This window comes from Crassostrea angulata, chromosome 6 (genome assembly GCF_025612915.1).
Source record: "Crassostrea angulata isolate pt1a10 chromosome 6, ASM2561291v2, whole genome shotgun sequence".
NCBI lineage: Eukaryota > Metazoa > Mollusca > Bivalvia > Ostreida > Ostreidae > Magallana > Magallana angulata.
In genome coordinates, this window is record NC_069116.1 from 18,597,250 (window position 1) to 18,617,633 (window position 20,384).

At 34.2% G+C, this 20,384-nt stretch overlaps 1 protein-coding gene across 1 annotated transcript; it reads right to left on the reverse strand.

Annotated features, from left to right (window-relative positions):
- Positions 1-129: 129 nt before the first annotated feature.
- Positions 130-19,952, reverse strand: LOC128188249 (transmembrane protein 201-like). Its single transcript, XM_052859192.1, has 13 exons — positions 19,828-19,952; positions 14,692-14,809; positions 14,425-14,595; positions 12,256-12,438; positions 11,662-11,918; positions 10,797-10,985; positions 10,375-10,580; positions 10,053-10,211; positions 9,320-9,625; positions 2,216-2,293; positions 1,826-1,899; positions 1,413-1,650; positions 130-1,238 (listed from the first exon to the last, which is right to left on the reverse strand). The coding sequence occupies exons 1-13, from the start codon at positions 19,893-19,895 to the stop codon at positions 979-981; spliced, it is 2,307 nt and encodes a 768-aa protein (XP_052715152.1). The 5' UTR covers positions 19,896-19,952; the 3' UTR covers positions 130-978.
- Between the last annotated feature and the right edge of the window lie 432 nt (positions 19,953-20,384).

Consider the following 20,384-nt stretch of genomic DNA (forward strand, 5'->3'; position numbering starts at 1 on the left):
TGTTTTCTTTGAAAGTAAAATAAACTTTTAGTCAGCGTAAAGAGAGTCTTCTAGCAATTTTTATATTAACGAACAGAATTCCATATACCCCCTCCTCCCTTTTCAAAGCTATTACGAGTCTAACAATAGGACACGTGTATTTTTTTTCTCATATTTATTGGCAACCACATCACAGTTAAAGCTTAATGGTAGTAAGAATGCAAACTTAACGGAATTAACAAACAAATCATCGATTTGATATAAAATGTATAATATGCACTCGTTTTAAACTAATTATAGTCAGATGGTCTGAGTCAGCTACTTACGGCTGGGTAAATGAAGGTATCAGATAAAACAACTACCAATTATTATAGACAGATGACTATATACGTGCACATGTATAGTTATGTTCTTTACAGATATACGACAAGTGTGAGCAAGAAACAACAAACTCTACACCATATACACATATATTAAAACCCTTTTTCACTTCCTGACTTTTTCTTATGCTTTTCTCGTTTTGGTAAAATAGAGGGATGAAATTGGAAATTCTCTACTTGTGGTTTTTTGAAATCAGTAATGGGGAATCAATTCATCTGTTGCATGCACACAAGGTGAAAATAAGTTGGTTTTTTTTAAATTAAAGTATATCACAGATATATACATTAAATGCTAGCATCATTTTTCTCTACATCTTAAACAGATCACTATATCTGGGTTTCTTTTAAAATCACAATTTACTTTCTTATTATACTATTTGCATTTTTAGTCATCTTGCACTACTAGTCTCATATTTTAGAGCATATGGCAGACACGTTTTACTTCGAAATAACTACTTAGTAATTAATAACGAAACACCAACAATATAATGACATTTTTGCAAAATAAACTTTGAGATAAATGTAACGATAGAAAATCATTTTCAAAATATGCTGCACAGTACTATTGTTTGATATATTAACACGAATGATTACACATGGGTTGGGAAGGCGATTACGTTTATGTTGCATTAGCACCATCTTCTTCAACATCTGTCACTGACTCTTGTGAACTTGATTTCATAAAAAGCCACTTTAGAGAGCTAAATGCCCTTGTACATTGTTCCATTCCATAAGTGAACTTCTGAGTCTGATTTCTAGTATCCTGCGCCACGGCACCAGATGCAGGTTTCTTGGATTGCGTTGAACCTAACTGAGACACTAACCAATCAAATGCTTCTTCTATTCCCTCTCCAGTTATGGCCGATACCGGAAACAAATCTAAAACAGGAAGATGTCGTGTGTAATTTTTTTTATAAGGAAATCAGATGGAATTTTTCTTCAAATCTAAATTAATCAACAAAGCTTCCTTCTAATATTAAACTGGAAGTTTTTACGCTTTCATATTTCTCTCTTTTTTTTTTAAAGCGCTGATATATATGTTAAAATACTAACTCCAGACTCTCTTGAGTTGATTTAGTCTTAGTTTCTCCGTGATATCTTCCATTGACATGACGTCATTAAGATCAGACTTGTTAGCTAGGATGAGGTATACGGCCTGGTCAAGTTCGTGTGACAGATTAGCGGGAAGTAAAATGTCGTGATACAGCTCGTCCATTCTTTCTTCGTCACTTCTATCAAGGACAAATATGACGGCATCTGTTCCTTTATAGTAGAAGCGAATCAATGGCCGCTAAAATTGAATATACAAAAAGATTATTGCAAATGCCAAAACCTCTCTGTGCTAAAACATATTGATAAGATCCCATCTGAGCGAAAGTCTGTGTTGTCAAATCATTATTTAAGAGTTGATTTGTTTTCTTGTGTGTACTTTTTGATCGACATACAGTATGACAATGTAACTTTACCATTTTCTCCCGACAACCGATATCCCATGCTGTAAATCTTATGTTCTTGTGTTGAATAGTCTCGACATTGAAACCTAAAACAAATTGTGTACACATCACAACAGTGTGGAGAACAAAGAACACTTTCTTTATTCCAAGAGATAGATATCTCAAATACTCTTAATTACCATCTGCAAAGTGGGTACACGGCGAGGTGAAACTCAAGTAAACATGTTGTATTTTATGAAAACAGAGGCTTCTTTCAGATATTTACATTAAAATTGCATTAATATTCTGTAGTAGGTGATTGTAAATCTCAAGTATCACCCTTATAACGTCATACTATTAGAATACCAAAATTACGTGTTTTCTTGGTGAACACACGGTAGTCATTTAGAGCAACAACCTTACCGATAGAGGGCGCTGCATCTATGACCTCGCCAAGCTTTATCCGATATAGTAAGGTCGTCTTTCCAGCGGCATCCAATCCTAAAATATGAAGCATGTCTCAAAGATAGGAAATTTGGAAAACTTCTATTTAGTCCTTGATTATAAAACGGTTCAAATATTTATTGTCAATATATTCTACCATCAAGATTTTTTTTTTCACAATATATATTGTTTCTGTTTTTACTAGCTAAGAATTAAGAACTTCTTATGTTCAGCCCAGAATTTTTCCAACGCAAAAATACTAGTATACATGTAACAGGTAAGCTATGTACGCACTTTATAATGTCTTTAAAAAAATGTGCACTGACCATTTGTTTCAAAGGGGCATTGAAGAACTGAACTCGATTCCAGCAAGTCAAATTGTATATTTTTATTATTTACGGTGTATTCATCTCATTGTTTATCGATGTCTACAACATCGACCAAAGAATCGAAGCAGACCATTATTGCTGAAAGATCTCGTCAAAATACCGAATTCGTAACCAACCAACCAACCCCCCCCCCCCCCCAAAAAAAAAGAAAGAAAAAAAAAAGAGGAGCCACCAATGCGTTATACAAATATACAGATCTGATCAAATTCCTAGGCAAGCAAAGGCTTTTGTTTGTGCAGAAATTGTGCTTTCCAATTATCTTCTGGTTATTTTGATGGCGAAATGAATCACACGGCATACTGGTCTCTGTGAAACATTCTTCGGAGGGGAAAAAACAGATGGTGCTTTATACCTTGTGTAATAGACCCCAGAGAAGAAGAAATAATCTGTAGCAAAAATCGCTTTACTTACCACTGCAAATTCAGAATCAGGTTTATATATCTTTTTCAAGAACCGACCAAATGCATTTTCTTTAAGTATAAACGGTATGCTTTTAATTACATCACATGTATATAGCGATGTATGCAAGCTGCAACACTTTGGGCGATATCAATGATAGGGAGAATGCTGATTATTACATAATTTACTTTTTTTAAAATAATTCTGACTGCTGGGAAATCGAATGTACTGACATTTGATGAGAAATGATAGGGAAAAATTGATGGTGAGTTGTAGACTTGTCAGAAGAGAAGTCGTAACCAACGCTGTCAAAAGATAAGTCTTCGAGTATTCTTCTTCATGCAAAGATGTGGCATGTCGGATTTTATGCTTAAAAAATCAAAATTAATGTAGATATATAAACAGTTATAACAGAAAAAATCTGTTAATCAGAAAATAATGTACAGTCAGGCCCTATATAATTAATTAGGTAGAATCTGAGAGGAAATTAATTACAAAAATGTATGTGACTCATTATGATGTAGGTATCACACGGATGAGAAATATGTTTGTGAGTAGACGAGATGAGTACATCATATCTTCCAAGGCGGCCTTCCGTGTTTATATTACATGTGGGACCTAATATGAATGTTTTTACACACCCATCGTTTCCATGTGGAGAAATAAAGTATATTCAAATACTGTATTATCATAACCTGTAGAACAGTCCATCATATACCTTGTAGCCAAGTAGGGAATCTAGTAAATTACAACATGAGGTACCGTGGTCTCAAGAACAAAATATTAATTTAGAATAACACAATTACTTTGAACTTTGCTTTTGTTGCCGATCTCATTTACAGGAATTTAGTTTGACGTTTATAGTATATACAAGGTTAACAAATGTCGCCAAGTTGGTCATTTCGCAAACTTAGTCTGTTAAGTTAAATGTTCATTGTTTTTTCTGATAAATAGGGAAATATGACCAAAACCTAACTGCTATTAACACATGCAGAATATCACTTAAACTACTGTTTCATTTATTAAGTTTTATCTTTATGTCGCAATGTTAGATGCTGCATAGTTCATTATCCGTAAAAAGAAAATTTATCACATTGAACATATAATATTCATTTCTGTTTTTAATTCTTCTGGTCCATCTTCAAAAAAGTTCATTTTCTAATAAAATTTAACATCCCTTTTATTCCTTTTTGTTAAATTGTACGGGGCTTGAGGAAGACAGTCTGAGGTTCTTGAATTATACCAGGTGTCTGACAATCAAAGAAATCTGGTCCCATTTTTGTCACATCCATAAACTTGATAGTTTTCGCTAACATCCCTCCTTTATATTGATCGATCAGGTGAGTGATATAGCCTACAGATTTACCAATCAGTTGGACGAAGAAAGAACGAACACGGCGACAAAGAGATCTGTTATCGTGGACATCTACAGAAAACGACAACAGGAGAGCGATCCTAACGAGTGACGCGGACATTTATACCGCTCACAAATTCCTTCACTATTTTTTTTTCGTTTATTTTTTTGTTATGGTGTTTAAAGATTACTTGTTATGTGTAAAGATTACTTGTTATGTTTTCTATCTAATAGATATCACCACAAGGAAAACATGCAAGATATGTTTTTGATTAAATAAACAGGAACTCAATATTCTGATGTCGAAATTATGGATTATGGAAAATCTCGTACTAAATCAACAACGATGAAATTGATATACATATCAAATATATAACAGTCTTTCAGAGCAGGCACGTAGCATCGGGGGGGGGGGGGGGGGGCAGCCCCCCCCCCCCCCCCCCACACTTTTTCTCGCACCAAACAATTCTCTTAAATTAACATAGCAAAAATTGAAGTATCATGGAGTTGCCCCCCCCCCCACTTTTTTTGGAGTCAGTAAAAAATTGGAATAGAGATGAGAGAAATCGAAGTTATAAGGTATAGATACACGCCAACCTCCCCCCCCCCCCCCCCCCCGGATTTTGAAGATTTTTGTGAAAATGTCTTTTCCCTTTTTTTTTCTTTTCTTTTCTTTTTTGCTTGTCAAGATTTTTGGATGAGTCTGCCCCCCCCCCCCCCCACTTTCAAAATCGATGCTACGTGCCTGCAGAGTAGTATTAATTACATTTGACTTGACATGCGAGTACAAAAACCAAAAGTTAAGAAGCAACCTGAATTACAAGTCTATCGATTACTAATAGGAACTCATAAAGAATCATAAATTACTGTTCTTCCGCTACGGCGTGTTCGTAGATTTATATATCATAAAACGTACTCACCACAAAGCAGTATTCGTACGTCCCTCGATTTAAACACCCTGGCCCATATATTCCCCATAAGAAAGACGGATATTATTAACACAGAATGGTCCGCATCAGTCACATCTCATACCCTCTCATCCTTCCTCGTGTGTGTTAGCATTTCTAATGTAAACAGAAATGACGTGTTCTTATTGATTCAAAGACTTCCGAAAGTCTGAGGTCGGTTCCGAACAAACTATTGACACAAAGAGGGAAATTTTAAAACCAATACGTGTTCTTTCTCAATTTAAGGAAATTTAGATTTTCTTATCCAACCCCCTATGTCCAATATTTTTATCAATAATGCACGCACACACATTTTTTTTTTAAATCTCTCGACTCAAATAACGCTTTCACGATACATATTTTATTCAAATAAATTATCTTACAATATGACCAAAAATAATCAGGTTGCTTATTTTATTTGTTAGAATAAAGTTTATCGGGAAGGAAATTACTTTGATAACCTGTGTTGTCCGGCGAAATCCCTCAGATATATACCGATAATACACTACACAACGTGATTAATATTTATCTACAGACTTAATTAGACATAAAGACATGCCGTGTTCTTGCAATGTCCAGGAATACTGGGATTTACTATCAATTACAGGAAGTTTCTAGATAAGTTTATGATTTACAACAGAAAATTACTTTTACTAAACTACTGTAGAGGTGGTTGTAATCTTATACAAGATTCAATGAGGTGACTTGCTGAATAAGGATTTGTCTTCATGATACTGGAATTTTCACAGATAGTTTCCGATGCTAATTTTCAGAAGGGATTCTAACTGTATAGCTTACTTACATGTGTAGGCTACACGAGTGTTGTTTTTTTGATGGCCCATGCACTTTAAACCAAAACATAACAAATGCTGCCTAAAAAAATTACCGGTAGACAAAAATTATTTCAAAAGGTATGAAAACTATAGTTTTCATCTGCAAAACCATATTTAACGGTTGTAAAGTATAATTTACGAATGATAATAAAGTTTATCTGTCTGCAAATAACGTTAACGATCGATTTTGCTGGTAAATAGAGATTCACATCTGTAAACTATAAATTGCATTCGTTAACTATGGTTACGAGTTGCTGATCATAGTTTCCCACTCGTGAAACTATATTTATCAGAAAAACTATGTTTTGCAATCGGAAATGGTTGTTTTCAGTGTTAACTATAGTTTTACACTTCTGAAACATAGATGATCGCGTTAACTATGGTTTACAGATGTGAAAAAAGATTATCGTCGTTAACATTAGTTTTCTGTCCGTAAACTATAGTTACAACCGTTAAACATAGTATATTTACTTTGAAACTATGATTACCTCATTTTTGTGAATTTGGCGTGCGATAGAAATATTCCATTGTCAAAGGAAATAGGGTATTACAATCCATCCCTCATGACAGAGACGCAAGTCCCAGTCAACTTAGAAATGGCCTCTTACAGAAGCCAGCTTAGTAAGGAAGACTTTGGCATCATTACAACGACACAGGCGGGAATCTTGAACACCCTCAATATAATGAGTGGTGAGATGAGCATGCATACCAGTGTTATTTTAAACAAGATGTAGGAAATGAACAAGTCTACATAGACATAGGTCCCCTTTCACCAGACTGTCCTAAAAAGAAGAAGAAACAAGACTCTAGCAAAAACCACTTCATTTCCAGCAATGACAGACATTGGATGAACGATTGTCAAAAAAAAGAAAAGAAAAGCGAAATAAACACATTGACACACGTTATGTAAAGGAATCCTTTCTAGGAATGCATATACGGTACTCAAATCTATCACAAGACGAGTTCCGCTACTATGCAGTCAAAAAAGAAATGAAAAACTATTATATTTCCTAATATTTTTTGTTACAATTCAAATTATTGACACCAATGCACAAGTATCCCGTCTTTCACCAAGATATCATCCCTTTATGAACTAGAATATGTGAGAAATGTAGAAATTGGCCTCTTTTTGGTTCACAATAAACATGGATATAATAAAGTAGTTAACAGATAGCTGCAATTCTAAATCTAAGTTGACATGCCTTCAGTTACAATAGAATCAAAACAAAATTTAAGAACACTGAAATTTATTGTTTATGGTATTACAACATAACAAGGTTTCTGTAATGACTGCAAATGCCTTTCATTGAACAATTGTTTCTTAATAAGAAATTTGATTTAAAAAAGACTGACATATCCAGTGGAGAGAAACTGACAAATAGTGAACACTTCATGTAAATTCACTTAATAAATGCATACAAATGTTCAAAATCAATACAAAAATACTGACATAAAAATAAAAAGAAATCCTCCTGTTCTATATATCTGACTTGAAAAATAAACTCTATTTAATAATAGGAGAAAAGGCATAATGGACCAGACCAAGTTTTGAACCCAGGCCCCGAAATTCTGTTGTTAGGTTGCTCCATTAAACAACTAAGCTACATGTATAGGAAGTCATGAATGGAACTAGTCTGACTATCTTGAACCATACAACAGATAATTTTCTTTAAAAGTTCTTTCCTTTGGGATGTCAATTTTTGATCAATGAGAGAAAATCAATGTTTTCTCTTCATAGCATTACTACTGTAAATTTATGGGGCAATGTCTGGAAAACAAAATGTGAATGTTTCCTTTTATCTTGTTTCATATGTTGGCTCCAAACATTAACAATATCCTTCTTCTCAAAATGGTCATCAGACATTAGAGGGTTTCAAATATTTACATGCTAAGGACTGTGGTGAAAATGCAAGCTATGCCAACAAAGGGACATAACTTTCAAGAAGGTGAAAGTTGTCTAAACTTCTCAAAAGCAACTGGCTGTAATCACAGAAATGGCAGTAAGTCACACTGACTTTTTCAATAGTTAAACTTAGTTTTCAAAAAATCCCTGGGTTAAACATAATTTTCAATAAAACAGATAACACACAATGGTAACATGCAAAATATATATCAACATGCAAAGATCTTCTCACTGAATAAAAAAATCAACTAAATCTACAGTGTACAATTAAAGATAAAATAGAAACAATAAAAGTACTCTAGGGCTCTGTTGAAATTAAAGTTCAACTGATTCAGAACTTATAAGTATGAGATCAATTACTGTATACGGGAAATCTTTGCTCCCGTTTTATATTTGCCCCTTCATTTCAGCAAGTGAATTCAAGACCGGGCGATTTTGAAACAAATTCCAAATTACTCCTGTAAGAAAGAGTGTCTATCATACAAATGTGTCTGGGAGAATTTAATATCGGGCCAAAATGTTTGCAAGAGTAGAGATGTGAACAAAACACAGTGCAAAAATAACTCTGTATACAATAAATTATAACTTTAAAAATCTGTTTAAGGAACAGGAAAATAAATGCATTAAAGGGTTTCAAACACTTCTTTCTACACTCATTTTATTGTTTAATATTATTCCATTTATCAAATGGGAATCAACCTGGCATATAACCATGCCAAAAAAAAATAACATTAGTTTTCAGACTTAAGAAAATATACACTGTACATAATGTCTGAACAAAACAAACCTGCTGCTTCAGAATAAATTAAGAAATCCTGCTTTAGCGCCAGCTTGGCCAGCTTAGATTAATCTAGCACCAATGTATTTAATACTGATAATGAAGTACTAAACACTGGTCCATCATCAAGAGATTCGGAGTACATAAACAGCTAACGCTAGGTTTCCTATCACACTGGCTCCGAGGACAAAACCTATGAATCCTGGACTCTTCAAGAACCAAGCTGCAATGTAAAACAAACACAGCTTTCATTCTGCTATCACAGTGAGAACACTGTAAATTAGAAATAAGTAGTGACATTTGCAAAATAGATGATTATGGTTTAATTTCAATTAAATGAAACATTATTATCTACCAACTGCTGGTCAAGCTCCCCTCCCCTAAATTTTTCAGTTTAGTCTCTCTATTTACAGATATGAAGATTTGTTTAGAAATACCATGTAACTTTCTGCATGCACACGTACATATAGATTAACTTACTGAATGAGAATCCAGTAGACTGTTTTGTAGTGCTGTCCACAGGACAAATGGACGTCTGTCTGCTGGCCTCACTCTTTGTTTCACTGTTGTCAGAATGATCGGACTCCTCGTACTGGAACTTTTCAGAAATCCTTGACCTTACACCACTATCATATGACCTAGGGGCATGGAAGCTGGAGCTAGCTGACAAATGAGAGCCTCCATTTTGAAAACCATTCTGGTATGGCTGAGGTAGAAATAGATTCGTTGATTTGGCTTGCAGACAGGGACCATGATTCACAGCAAACGGACTTCTTGTTGTTGAAACTAAAAAAATTTGACGTTTTAAAAATCTTAGTTCTGAAGCAACTACCGTAACAACACTGTAATTCAGGTACATAAAGAAAACTCACTGAATTATACCCCTTCTAAGAAAAAATTTATTTACGGACATATCCTTGCCAAAAAAAAGTAGAAACTTACAACAATTTTTTTGTACAAAGACAAGGCTTGCAACAAAACTTTCGCTAACAGACACATAGAGTAAATGGTCTACTGATTCTTATTGACCCCTCCAATATGGTTTGCAGGCATTGTAATCAAAACTAATACTTACAGTCAAATATACTCAAATCAAACTAATCCTTTTTTTTAAATCATTGGTAAATTTGGAACAAATCTTAATGTATATAAACGTGACCATCAAATAAGTGAACTTTATTGTTCTTCGTTTTTATTCTGTGGTTGAATTTACCTTGAAATTTTGTCGGTGTTGAAGATCTCTGCTGCTTGGAAAAGCTAAATTTAGCAGGACTAATCAGAGGTCTCCTAGCCTTCAGAGCGTGCGCTACGGACCTATTGGAGAAGTTAGAAGGTGCTTGACTGACGCTGGTAAAGGAACTGCTAAACATCCCTGCAAAAACAATATAACAGGACACATGTAATTAAGGAAGAGTTGTAGTTGGTGCAGAGAATAACACACAAATCATACAATATCATCAACTGAGAATGCAGATATCTATAGGTTTTCTTTATAATGAACAATTTTAATTAATAACTGAAAACGACATTCAGACCTGAGTTTTTCTGCCTTTGGCTTCCAGGAAGACCTAGAGATACGGCTTCAAGGTCAGACAGTGTGTCATCAAAGATTACTGACTCCTCCTCCATGACCTCTGACCCTTCATCCTGGTCACCACAAACCTGACTAGCTGAGTATAACACACTACCTTTAGATGTATCAGAAGGGCATGATGACGACTTGCTGACATCCAAAGAAAGCCTGCAAGAAAATATCTCCATACAATAAACATTCATTTTATACATATGCTACATATTCAAGCTGATGAAATTTTACAACTCTTACGTACTCTGAAATTGTAAAAGTAACGAACAAAATATATTAATTCTCACTGAAAAAGCATGTATATTTGGAATTGCAAGTTATACCATGTAATACACATCCTAAGACTGACTTGATAGTGTAGGTAAAATTTACCGTCTAATGTTGATATTGGGTACAGCTCTTGACTTCCTGGCTGATAAGAGACACAAAGAGGAAGTTAACCAGTTCCCTAACAGAAGAATGGGTTCTGCCTTCATAAAGACAGGAGAAGTGCTGTTTTCTTGCAGGAGGAACAGAACACTGAGCCATAGAGGAATTTGTAATGCATCAAAGAGGCGTAGTCTGGAAATACAGAGACGAGATGGATCAGAACTTACCTCAGGTTTTGGAGCCATATAATTTAGACCACCTTACTGTTTCACTTTTAAAATGTAAAAAAGAGAAACTGTCCCAAGATATTTATGCAGCACATTCGGACGATTTTTTTATAAAAATAAATATACCTGTGAAAGAAGTAAAATTGAAATCAGTCAAAAGAATATGTCCAGTATATCTTCATTGACTCATTATAATTTTTCACTCAGAAAATTTCACAGGAATGAAAACAGATTTCTTATAGAGAATTATACTGGGAACATTAACATCTTTCCTTTATTTCAAAGTCAATTGGAATACCTTAATACACAATTTTTCAACATCATCTGGGTACTTTCATCTCGCTTGCAATGCAGAATCCCTGTATACTTTACATTTTTAACTATGTATTCAAACCTGACTAGATAGAGAAGGGGAAGGGGAAATATTATACAATGCATTAATATCTTGGGACAGTGTACAGTCTAAATCTTATGAAATCTGAACTTGTTCTATTCAAAGTTACATTTTCATCCCCTCAAAATTTAACACTTTTTCAAATGTAACACTGATATGAAAGGTGATTTTTTCCAACTATAATGACCCTGGAATGAGGAATGATGATCAAATATTTTTTTTATCAATTTTGATATACCATAGTTACCTGTTTTTTCCGACTGTAATTTTACTGATAATGCTCATAGTCAACCCCAGCATTCCAATCAATTTCCTGTAACTTTCTATGCTGACCAAGAACACTTCAACAACCTGGTGGTACCCTCTGAGGTACCTTCTGAGGTGTTCATGTACGCTGAAAGCTGTGCTGAGGTAGTGAAGAAGCAACAGAAGAGCACAGACTGTAGACACTACCTCCAGAAGTCGACCAATCATCAACAGCCGAGACGAAGACTTCTCGGGCACCTGTACCAAAGAATGGTTCATTATAAAATTATAAGTCCCTAACAATGGGTTCAATAATCAGTATTGTTAACTACGGTGTAATATTTGGGTTTTGGGTACATTGATGAGTCAAGAATTACATTCATGACAGATTTTTTTTTAGAACTGAGATTCCTGGGAGTCAATTTTAGTGGATTTTTGAGAAAGTATTATTGAGGATTACTAAATAAAGAACATTTTTCATAATTCCATAGGTATGTTAATTAATAGATTAGTTTGCATAGGTAGCAACAAAAGCTATAAAAATCGACCCCAACAAATTCTAATGACTCCATAGTTAATGGTGAGTAGTTATTACTTGTATCTGGGAGTCTTCTGATGGTGTGGGTAAAGCTTCTGTGTAGAAAGTGTCCAGTTTCTGCTGTAAGATATCATCTTGTTTGGACAATTCCTTGTTGACCACCATCTGACACTCGGGACAGAGTCTGTACAGTTTTTCCAAGTATCCCTCAAAGGCTGTCACTTCTGTGTCAAAATTAGCCTAAATTCAAAATATAAAGCAGATTTTATCATTTCAGCCAGAAATCTGATTGAATTACATGTAACTCAGTCTCTGTTAAAAACTTGCTTTGCTAGGAAAAAATGTAAAAGTTGTAAGATCTTAAAAATCACCCATATCCAAAACAAAGTTGATACCCATTAATCAAAGATTTCATATTTCCAGGGGTTATTTTTGCGAGTCATAAACACCCCTGCGAATGTGTTCGGAATGTTTTCTTTTTCGTTGCTAAGTACATAATAAATCCAGAGGTGCTCGGATGAAAGTTCACGAGACTTCACCAAGATTTGTTCAGTTCCTGTGAAATTTCGAGCGGAAGTATAAGTGTTAGGATAATATTCTCAAAATACGTAAGTAATAGTCGTTTTCATATCATATATCCTACTGTGATTTATGTTAAAACATGAAAATCATGTTGGATGTATGTTTTATTTCACCATCTAGCGGTTATTTAAATTAAACGATGATATTCAGAACAGAGTAATCGTTCGTGTTCAACCACGTGTAGAGTGGTTGAAAATATAAACATTGGTTGCTTAATAAAATCATAGCCATGTTTGATGCTTGTTGTGTGCAAAACCATGTTTTTAAAAAAAATAATGGGTGTCTGTTTTGTATAAAAACTTAGTATATCGAGCCAAGGAACATTCTGAATAAAATAGTACAGTATAGTCTGTTTCACTATTGATGCTATTAGTAGGCCAGGCGCGGATCAAAAATAAAGCCTTAGGGAGGTCTCTAATAGGCATAATAATTGTTGCAACAGCAGAAAAAACTATTTTTTTTGTATTGTCACATTCATTTTTAGAACACATTTTATCCACCAATTAATGAAGATAAAGTTTAAAATCAATAAACGTCTATATAGATTTTATATTTGACTACAAGTACCTAGATTCTATGAAAAAGACTATGAACACGAGGAACGATTTTTACTGCGAAACTGAAAGGGTCAAATAAAACCACATGGTCTAAAATTTAAATGACAATAACATTCGCAGGGGTGATAAAATGTGCAAATCAAAGGCCTGAAGGCCTGAGCGGCGCATCGCATTGAAGGTAGCTAAAAACATCACAACAAGTTGTTAAATATTGCCATTCTACACATGGATAAGGTGGCACGCTTTTCCTCATTCAGTTTGACATCGTGTTATTCGTTTTATCAAGTGATAAAATACGAAATCTGTTCTTAGCTATAGGAAGACAGCAACTTACTCTCACTTTAACATAAATATTTTATATACGAAATTATTACATTATTTTTACCTTCGATATTCGAACAATGAACGTCACCGCTTTTAAATTGAAGTACGAACTTTTGTTATGCAAATTATCTCATCGGTTGACTGGTCCCCTGTCCCTATCATACGTACATTGCATTGCAGGCATTGCCAGTCTATCTCTTCTGCGTATTAATCTTTGTTTTGTTCTTTCATTGATGTTGATGTTTTTTCAATGTGTAAAGGAGATATCTGTTGTAATGATTTGTTGATATTTTTAAAACGAATAGTGAATATATGTTCCTGGTTGAAAATACGTAACAATCAGAACTGCACTATATATTTATTGGAGCATTGATACTTGAGTTGTATGCCGCCGCTTGTATATAAGCCGAGAGAAGTGAGCTGACAGCAATGAGGCTACATCGCTGATAGCGATGCGCCTCAAAAATTTAGGTTACTTTTTAAATTTGCATCAGACATTTTATGCAATTCAAAAAATTTTTCAATAGAAAAAAGTGTGCCAGCTTTTTCTCCTGCATTCTGTATATTTTGTGAAATCAAAGTGAATTCAGTGATCATAACAAAAAAAAAATTTATATCATCAAAAAATAACTGTATGCACAAAGCATTTTATAAATCTTCCTTGATTTAAAGCAATCTATCATCTTAAAGGTTTTCAATCCACAAAACTAAAATGAGAGGACCAGTATTGGCACAAGAAAAGCCATACAGTATTGAATCTAACCTCATTCAGAGGTACAAATGCTGACAGTTGCTTGGTTTTCAGAAGCTGGTTTCTGGTACAATTCTCACACAGGACATCATTATTGCTGATATAATCGCCCTGTGCACAGGACACAGGATGGTTCAAATCTCCATTGTACTGGGTCGGAATAGGCTTGTTGTAATCTCCATCCTAAGTACATCAGATAACAAAATTAATTTAGTCAATGTGAAGAAAGCAAAAATGACACAAAATTCATAAAAATTAGAAATGTCTCCTGGTACTTACCTCATTAAATCCATTGTACTGCTGACATGCAGGACAGTCCCAGCAGTTTTTATTTCCATATGGAACAACCGCATCAGTGGAACAAAACCAGCAGTTTACTTTTACTGGATAAAATGGCCTTAAAAATTGATCCAAACATTTGAGCTTTTTTTTTGCATATCAAACCCACTGATAAAAGTTCTTAATTTTCTCATTCAATAATTTCAAGATACATACTATAGTTATTTCAATAGATTATTTTCAATATCAGATCATTATTGAAAATTACTGACAATAATGACTTTCAGAAATCTTAGCAACGCCAACACTTTGATCCTTAAATAAGGATTAAATGAATGTAAACACTAATTAAGGTGGCTCTACAAACCAATGCATTATTTGATGGATCGATGAAGAATCATTTTTGAGAAATGATTACATACATATAATCAAAGTACTGAAGCACTGACAGGAGTTGATTCTATCGATTATTATTTATTTTAGAATCAACGATAATGTTATTTTGCAAGGCAAGTGGTTTCTTGTATTTGGTTTACGCACATTTTTTATTGTATGAATACTCGAACTTTTCCGAAAAGAAATTTCGAGAAAACCCCATATGAATCATGTCGTGTAATATTTAAAGATACTATTAATTCCATCAACGTACATATCAGTAATCGAAATATTTCTGAAAAATTGTATGGATCCTAGCAATATTGAATGCTAGCTTCGTTCAACCAGACGCTCGGCTGTCTCCGTTAATCTCCGACAAGCAAGAGAAATTGTCTGCTTGTCAAAGATTTACAGAAACCACCGATCGTCTGGTTGAACGATACTACAGTAAACTCTAGCGTAGGAATACATACCACTACAAAAAATGTCTAAATTGTTTCCTACCATTTAAATTCTGACTATTTTCAAGGTATCAATAAATAATTTTCCTTGAAAGACAATGCTTCAGAATTCATTACAGCGAATTTATTGATTATTTCCGAGAACTAAGTCTTTTCAGCAGTGATGATTTGTGCTTAGGTCCAAACACTGTTTTACTTTCGGTTTGCCAGAGTAACTGCATAGGATAGTTGATTAAAATCACATTGTTTTATCTGCGAACAGGATATCTTAGATCAAAAAATTTGGTACCAATTAATGCACAATACAACAAGATGCAATAATAATCGGGGCGATTATAAAGTCTCCTAAATGAACAAGGCAATCATTGGGAGTAGGGATGACCAACATGGGTCAAATTTTACAGACAAAAAGATTTAGAACTTTATCATTTTTATTTCTGAAGTTTCATGACCATTTTTATTTCTGAAGTTTCAAGCCCATGACCTACATATCATTTGATGCCCCTTGACACCAGAAACAAAAATATATATGGTTTGGGGTGGGGTTCTTAACCGTTTTCAAGATATTCGGGCACTTACTGTTTGAGAGGGGTCAGGACAACCCCTAGGACCCTTGACCTACATACCATTTGATGCCCCTTGACACAAGGAGCAAGAATATATATGGTTTAGGGGTGGGGATCTTAAGCATTTTCAAGTTATTTGTGCACTTCCTGTTTGAAAGGGGTCAGGACCACCCCTAGGGCCCATGACCTACATGTACATACCATTGACACAAGGAACAAGAATACATATGGTTTAGGGGTGGGGATCTTAAGCATTTTCAAGTTATTTGTGCACTTCCTGTTTGAGAGGGGTCATGATCACCCCCTGGGCTCATGACCTACATACTATTTGATGCCCCTTAATATGTGGAACAAGAATATATATGGTTTAGGGGTCAGGATTCTAACAATTTGAGATATATGGTAATTTCCAATTCCTCGGAGGTGGGGATGACCCCAGGGGTCAGATCTAATAAATCCTATATATTGCCTGTAACAGTCAATATATGATTCTGAAAACCCTTTAGCATTACATGTATCTTTGTCTTTTTCAAGTTATAACCATTTACAATAGAGTCTAAGATTTTCCCCATAAGGTTCAATGTTAGACCCCACGTCCTTTTGACCCCCTAGAAAAAGGTTGGCCAACCCCAAATGAGAAAAATCAAACCAGCGTGCACATCTAGATATGCAGGCCTATGTTATCCTAGAGTTTTGTACAATTCTGTTCAGCCATCTCTGAGAAACGCGTCGGACAAGTTCAGAGCGGGAAAGAAGAAGAAACCATACAAAAACAATAAGTCTCCAAACTTAGTTTCGGATAAAAACTGCAAATAAACTGTTATTCGCATTAAACAATTGCTGTAAAATCAAATTTCAGCAAGAAATTGAAACGAAAGAGTGAAATTAAAGAAAAATTGGAAAATCTTAAAATCAAACCGATCCCGATTGTACTTAAACTAAGCCCGAACAAAATCATATAAATTTAGAATGTATCACAATTTTGCACAAATTTCAGGCTGTTTAGCTGTAAAATGGTTTGGTCGTTTAGTCCAATCCACACTTTGCAAAAGTTGTTCCCTTTTGCGGGGTCAACCCAAAGGTCTAAAGGGAAAAACAACTTTTCCATTCTTTATGCAACCAAATATTTGGGCGTCCTGAAGAAATCTCTTAGAATTTAATTCATTCCTTCGATGTGTGGTTTGCCCCAACTTGGGGCAATCAAAATTCCAGAGGAAACCGATTTCTAATGTCAAATGACGAATTACAACCCTCCAAACTACAAAGGCTACTGTGAGAAATATATGGGTTTTTCCCCAAAGACAGCGGCCAAGGGACATAAATTTTGTAAAGTGTGGATTGGTCTATTCCTATCAATTACTCGGAGTAAACTGCAGAATTTCTGTAAAATTTTAATTTTAAAATAATTCTGATGGGAATCATTTTTTTTCAATCCGGGATCGGTTGAAATTTGATGAATAGCAATTTTCCTCAAATTTCGCATTTTCGTTTCAATTTCTTTGTAAAATATCATTGTTTAGTAAGTACTTTATGTGACTATATATGCTATTCTTAACATTTTATCCATATATAGATTCAAAAGATATAAAAGAATTACAATTTTGATTTTCAGATATATTTTTTTAATTTAAAAATTAAATACTTGACCAAACAATCTTTGGCATGTAGGCCTATTTATTCATAATTATATATTTACATCTCCAAAGTATTATTCCCTCTATTTCTTACAGAAACTTATAGTTAATTCATACATGTCATAGCTCTATATAGAAACAGCCAGACTGAAATCTACACGCCCCATTTATCGATTTGGTCGAAATCTACAGCAGCTGAAACTGACAAGAAAATGACAGGACAGATATTGACACGCCCTGTTTATCGATTGGTCCAAACCTATAGCGACCTAGGAAAAATCAAGGACTGCACGAAATAATCATGACGATGTCAGACTCAAAGTCTCACTGGAGACGATTTGACTGTTTCTTTTAGCTAACTTACTAACGTACATCAACAGTAATTAGTGAATTTTACTTGCTTTTCCAAATCAATTTACCGATTAGCTTAAAGAAAGATGTTAATTTTAACAATAAAATGCTTTCTTTGATGATTCATTCAGGTTATGAACAGTCTAGACGGGACTCCCAAAACGGAGTAAACTCCCAAAACGGAGTCTTTGGCTCCATCATGCATTGCGGTAGAATGGCGTTTCTAATGTAAACAAAGTGCGAGTTATGCCCCTTAGTTCTAAATAAATCTCTAAAATTGGCCAAAAACACGACAAAAATTAATTGTAAACTTTCAAAAACATTTCTGAACATTTATGTGTCATATTAATGTCATATGTTCATAACCGTTTACTTGTATTACGTAGAATTAATTTTTAAAATGAAAAATTCACACAAAACTTCGATCACGCACAACTATACTGGCGTGCGACCAGTTCTCGCCGAGTACCATTTCTCGCCAGTACATTGTGACGTCATTTTTCGTCTATAATTTTATGTGTTGATAAAATGACATCACAATGTACTGGCGAGAAATGGTACTCGGCGAGAACTGGTCGCTCGCCAGTAACTGTTTTGAAATAAATTTAACGTTTGGATGTGTTTATTTATCATTGTTTGTTAAAAGTATAGTCTCATTTTAATCTTTTTCATGGTAAATTATCCAATTATCTTGAATAATTATGTATTTAACATGATTTCCTAACACCGCAAATGCCGCGAGTGATTATACATGTAATTGTTATGATGATATTTATCACTTCAATTTAAAGAGTTATTGAATCTAGAGTGACAATTTGTTTCATTTCAGGGCTTTCAAACAACCAATCCTATTTTTTAAATACCAAAAAGACGTTTTTTAATCACCGCTAGAACAACCAGTTTTTGTTAGTAATCGAAGGTTTTTTCGTTTACGCACTTATCAATTTGTATGTTTGGTGATTCTAAATTGTAACACAATACGAAAGAAGTAAAATTTGATGCAATTTACCTTTTATTAATGATTAAATTCCATGAAAAACACAAAAATATCACTTTTTAAGCATCGTCCAAACGTCCAACTTCGAAGAGAAACAACTTTCTTAAGTGCAAATAAACCCCTATTTCGTGCAAATACGATCGATAGTAAATTATATCCTGGGTCTTTTAAAACATGTTAGAAGTCTGCCAACACATGCAGCACTTTGCAAGACGATTTCTTGTTGACCCCATGTTTTCATCGAAAAATCGCCATATTTTGTACCAGTGCGCATGCGTAGACTCCCAAAACGGAGTCCAAAATGCTTGCAGAAATTCATTTCCGTTGACTCCGTTTTGGGAGTCCGTCTAGACTGATGAAGGTAGTGATCATTGCAGAAAAAAAATTTCATAACCCTGAATGAATCACCAAAAAAAGCATTTTATTGTTTAAATTACACATTAATTGACACCATGTTTTAAGCTCTAAAATACCCCTTTTGTTCTCAAAACAGTTTTTCCAATTTCACTTAAAAATACAAAATAATTCATATATATAATTGAAAGCCGAAATTTATCTTTGTTTAGTGGAATCATATTTAAAAAAAAATTCTTTATCGTTCCATCAAATAAAATGTTGGTGTGTCGAGGAGCTTTAAGATAAATTGTAAATAAACATAGAGATAAAAGGAGAATGGTTTGTTTAGCATATTTTTGGTTAACAAGAATTTCTCTCAATATGAAGGTAAATCTTTTTTTTTAAGAATAACTTACCTCACATATTTATATACAACAAAAGAAAGAAGGAGACCCAAAATAATACACATGCACATGAAAATCATTTTGAAATCAAATGATTCTCAAGCACATGTCAGCGGGAAAGTAATATTCCTGTGAACGCCGAACCCGATGTTATTTTACACGAAATGTTGCAAGGAAGTATTCTATTTTAGAATAGTATATCATACAATGTATAATACTCGGTATATAAGTTCGTGTTAATGTAAAGTACATCCACGGAATTTTAATAAGATATGGGAATATTGATTTCTTAAATTTATAAATATGAGAGAGAGAAAGAGTGAGAGATTCAACATAATCTTTCTTTCACATTTTGTGCAATTGATATACTGCAGAGTTTTGATGAGAAAAAAAATATGAAGAACACACATCTCGCCACCCTTTATTCAATTTTATTTAGACTTGTGATAGTCACTGAGTGTATCATAATTTAGAGAGAGAGAGAAAGGGAGAGAGAGAGAGGGAGGGAGAGAGGGGAGAGGAAGAGAGCTCGATATCTTTCTAGCAATAAAAGCCAAATTGTTAATTCA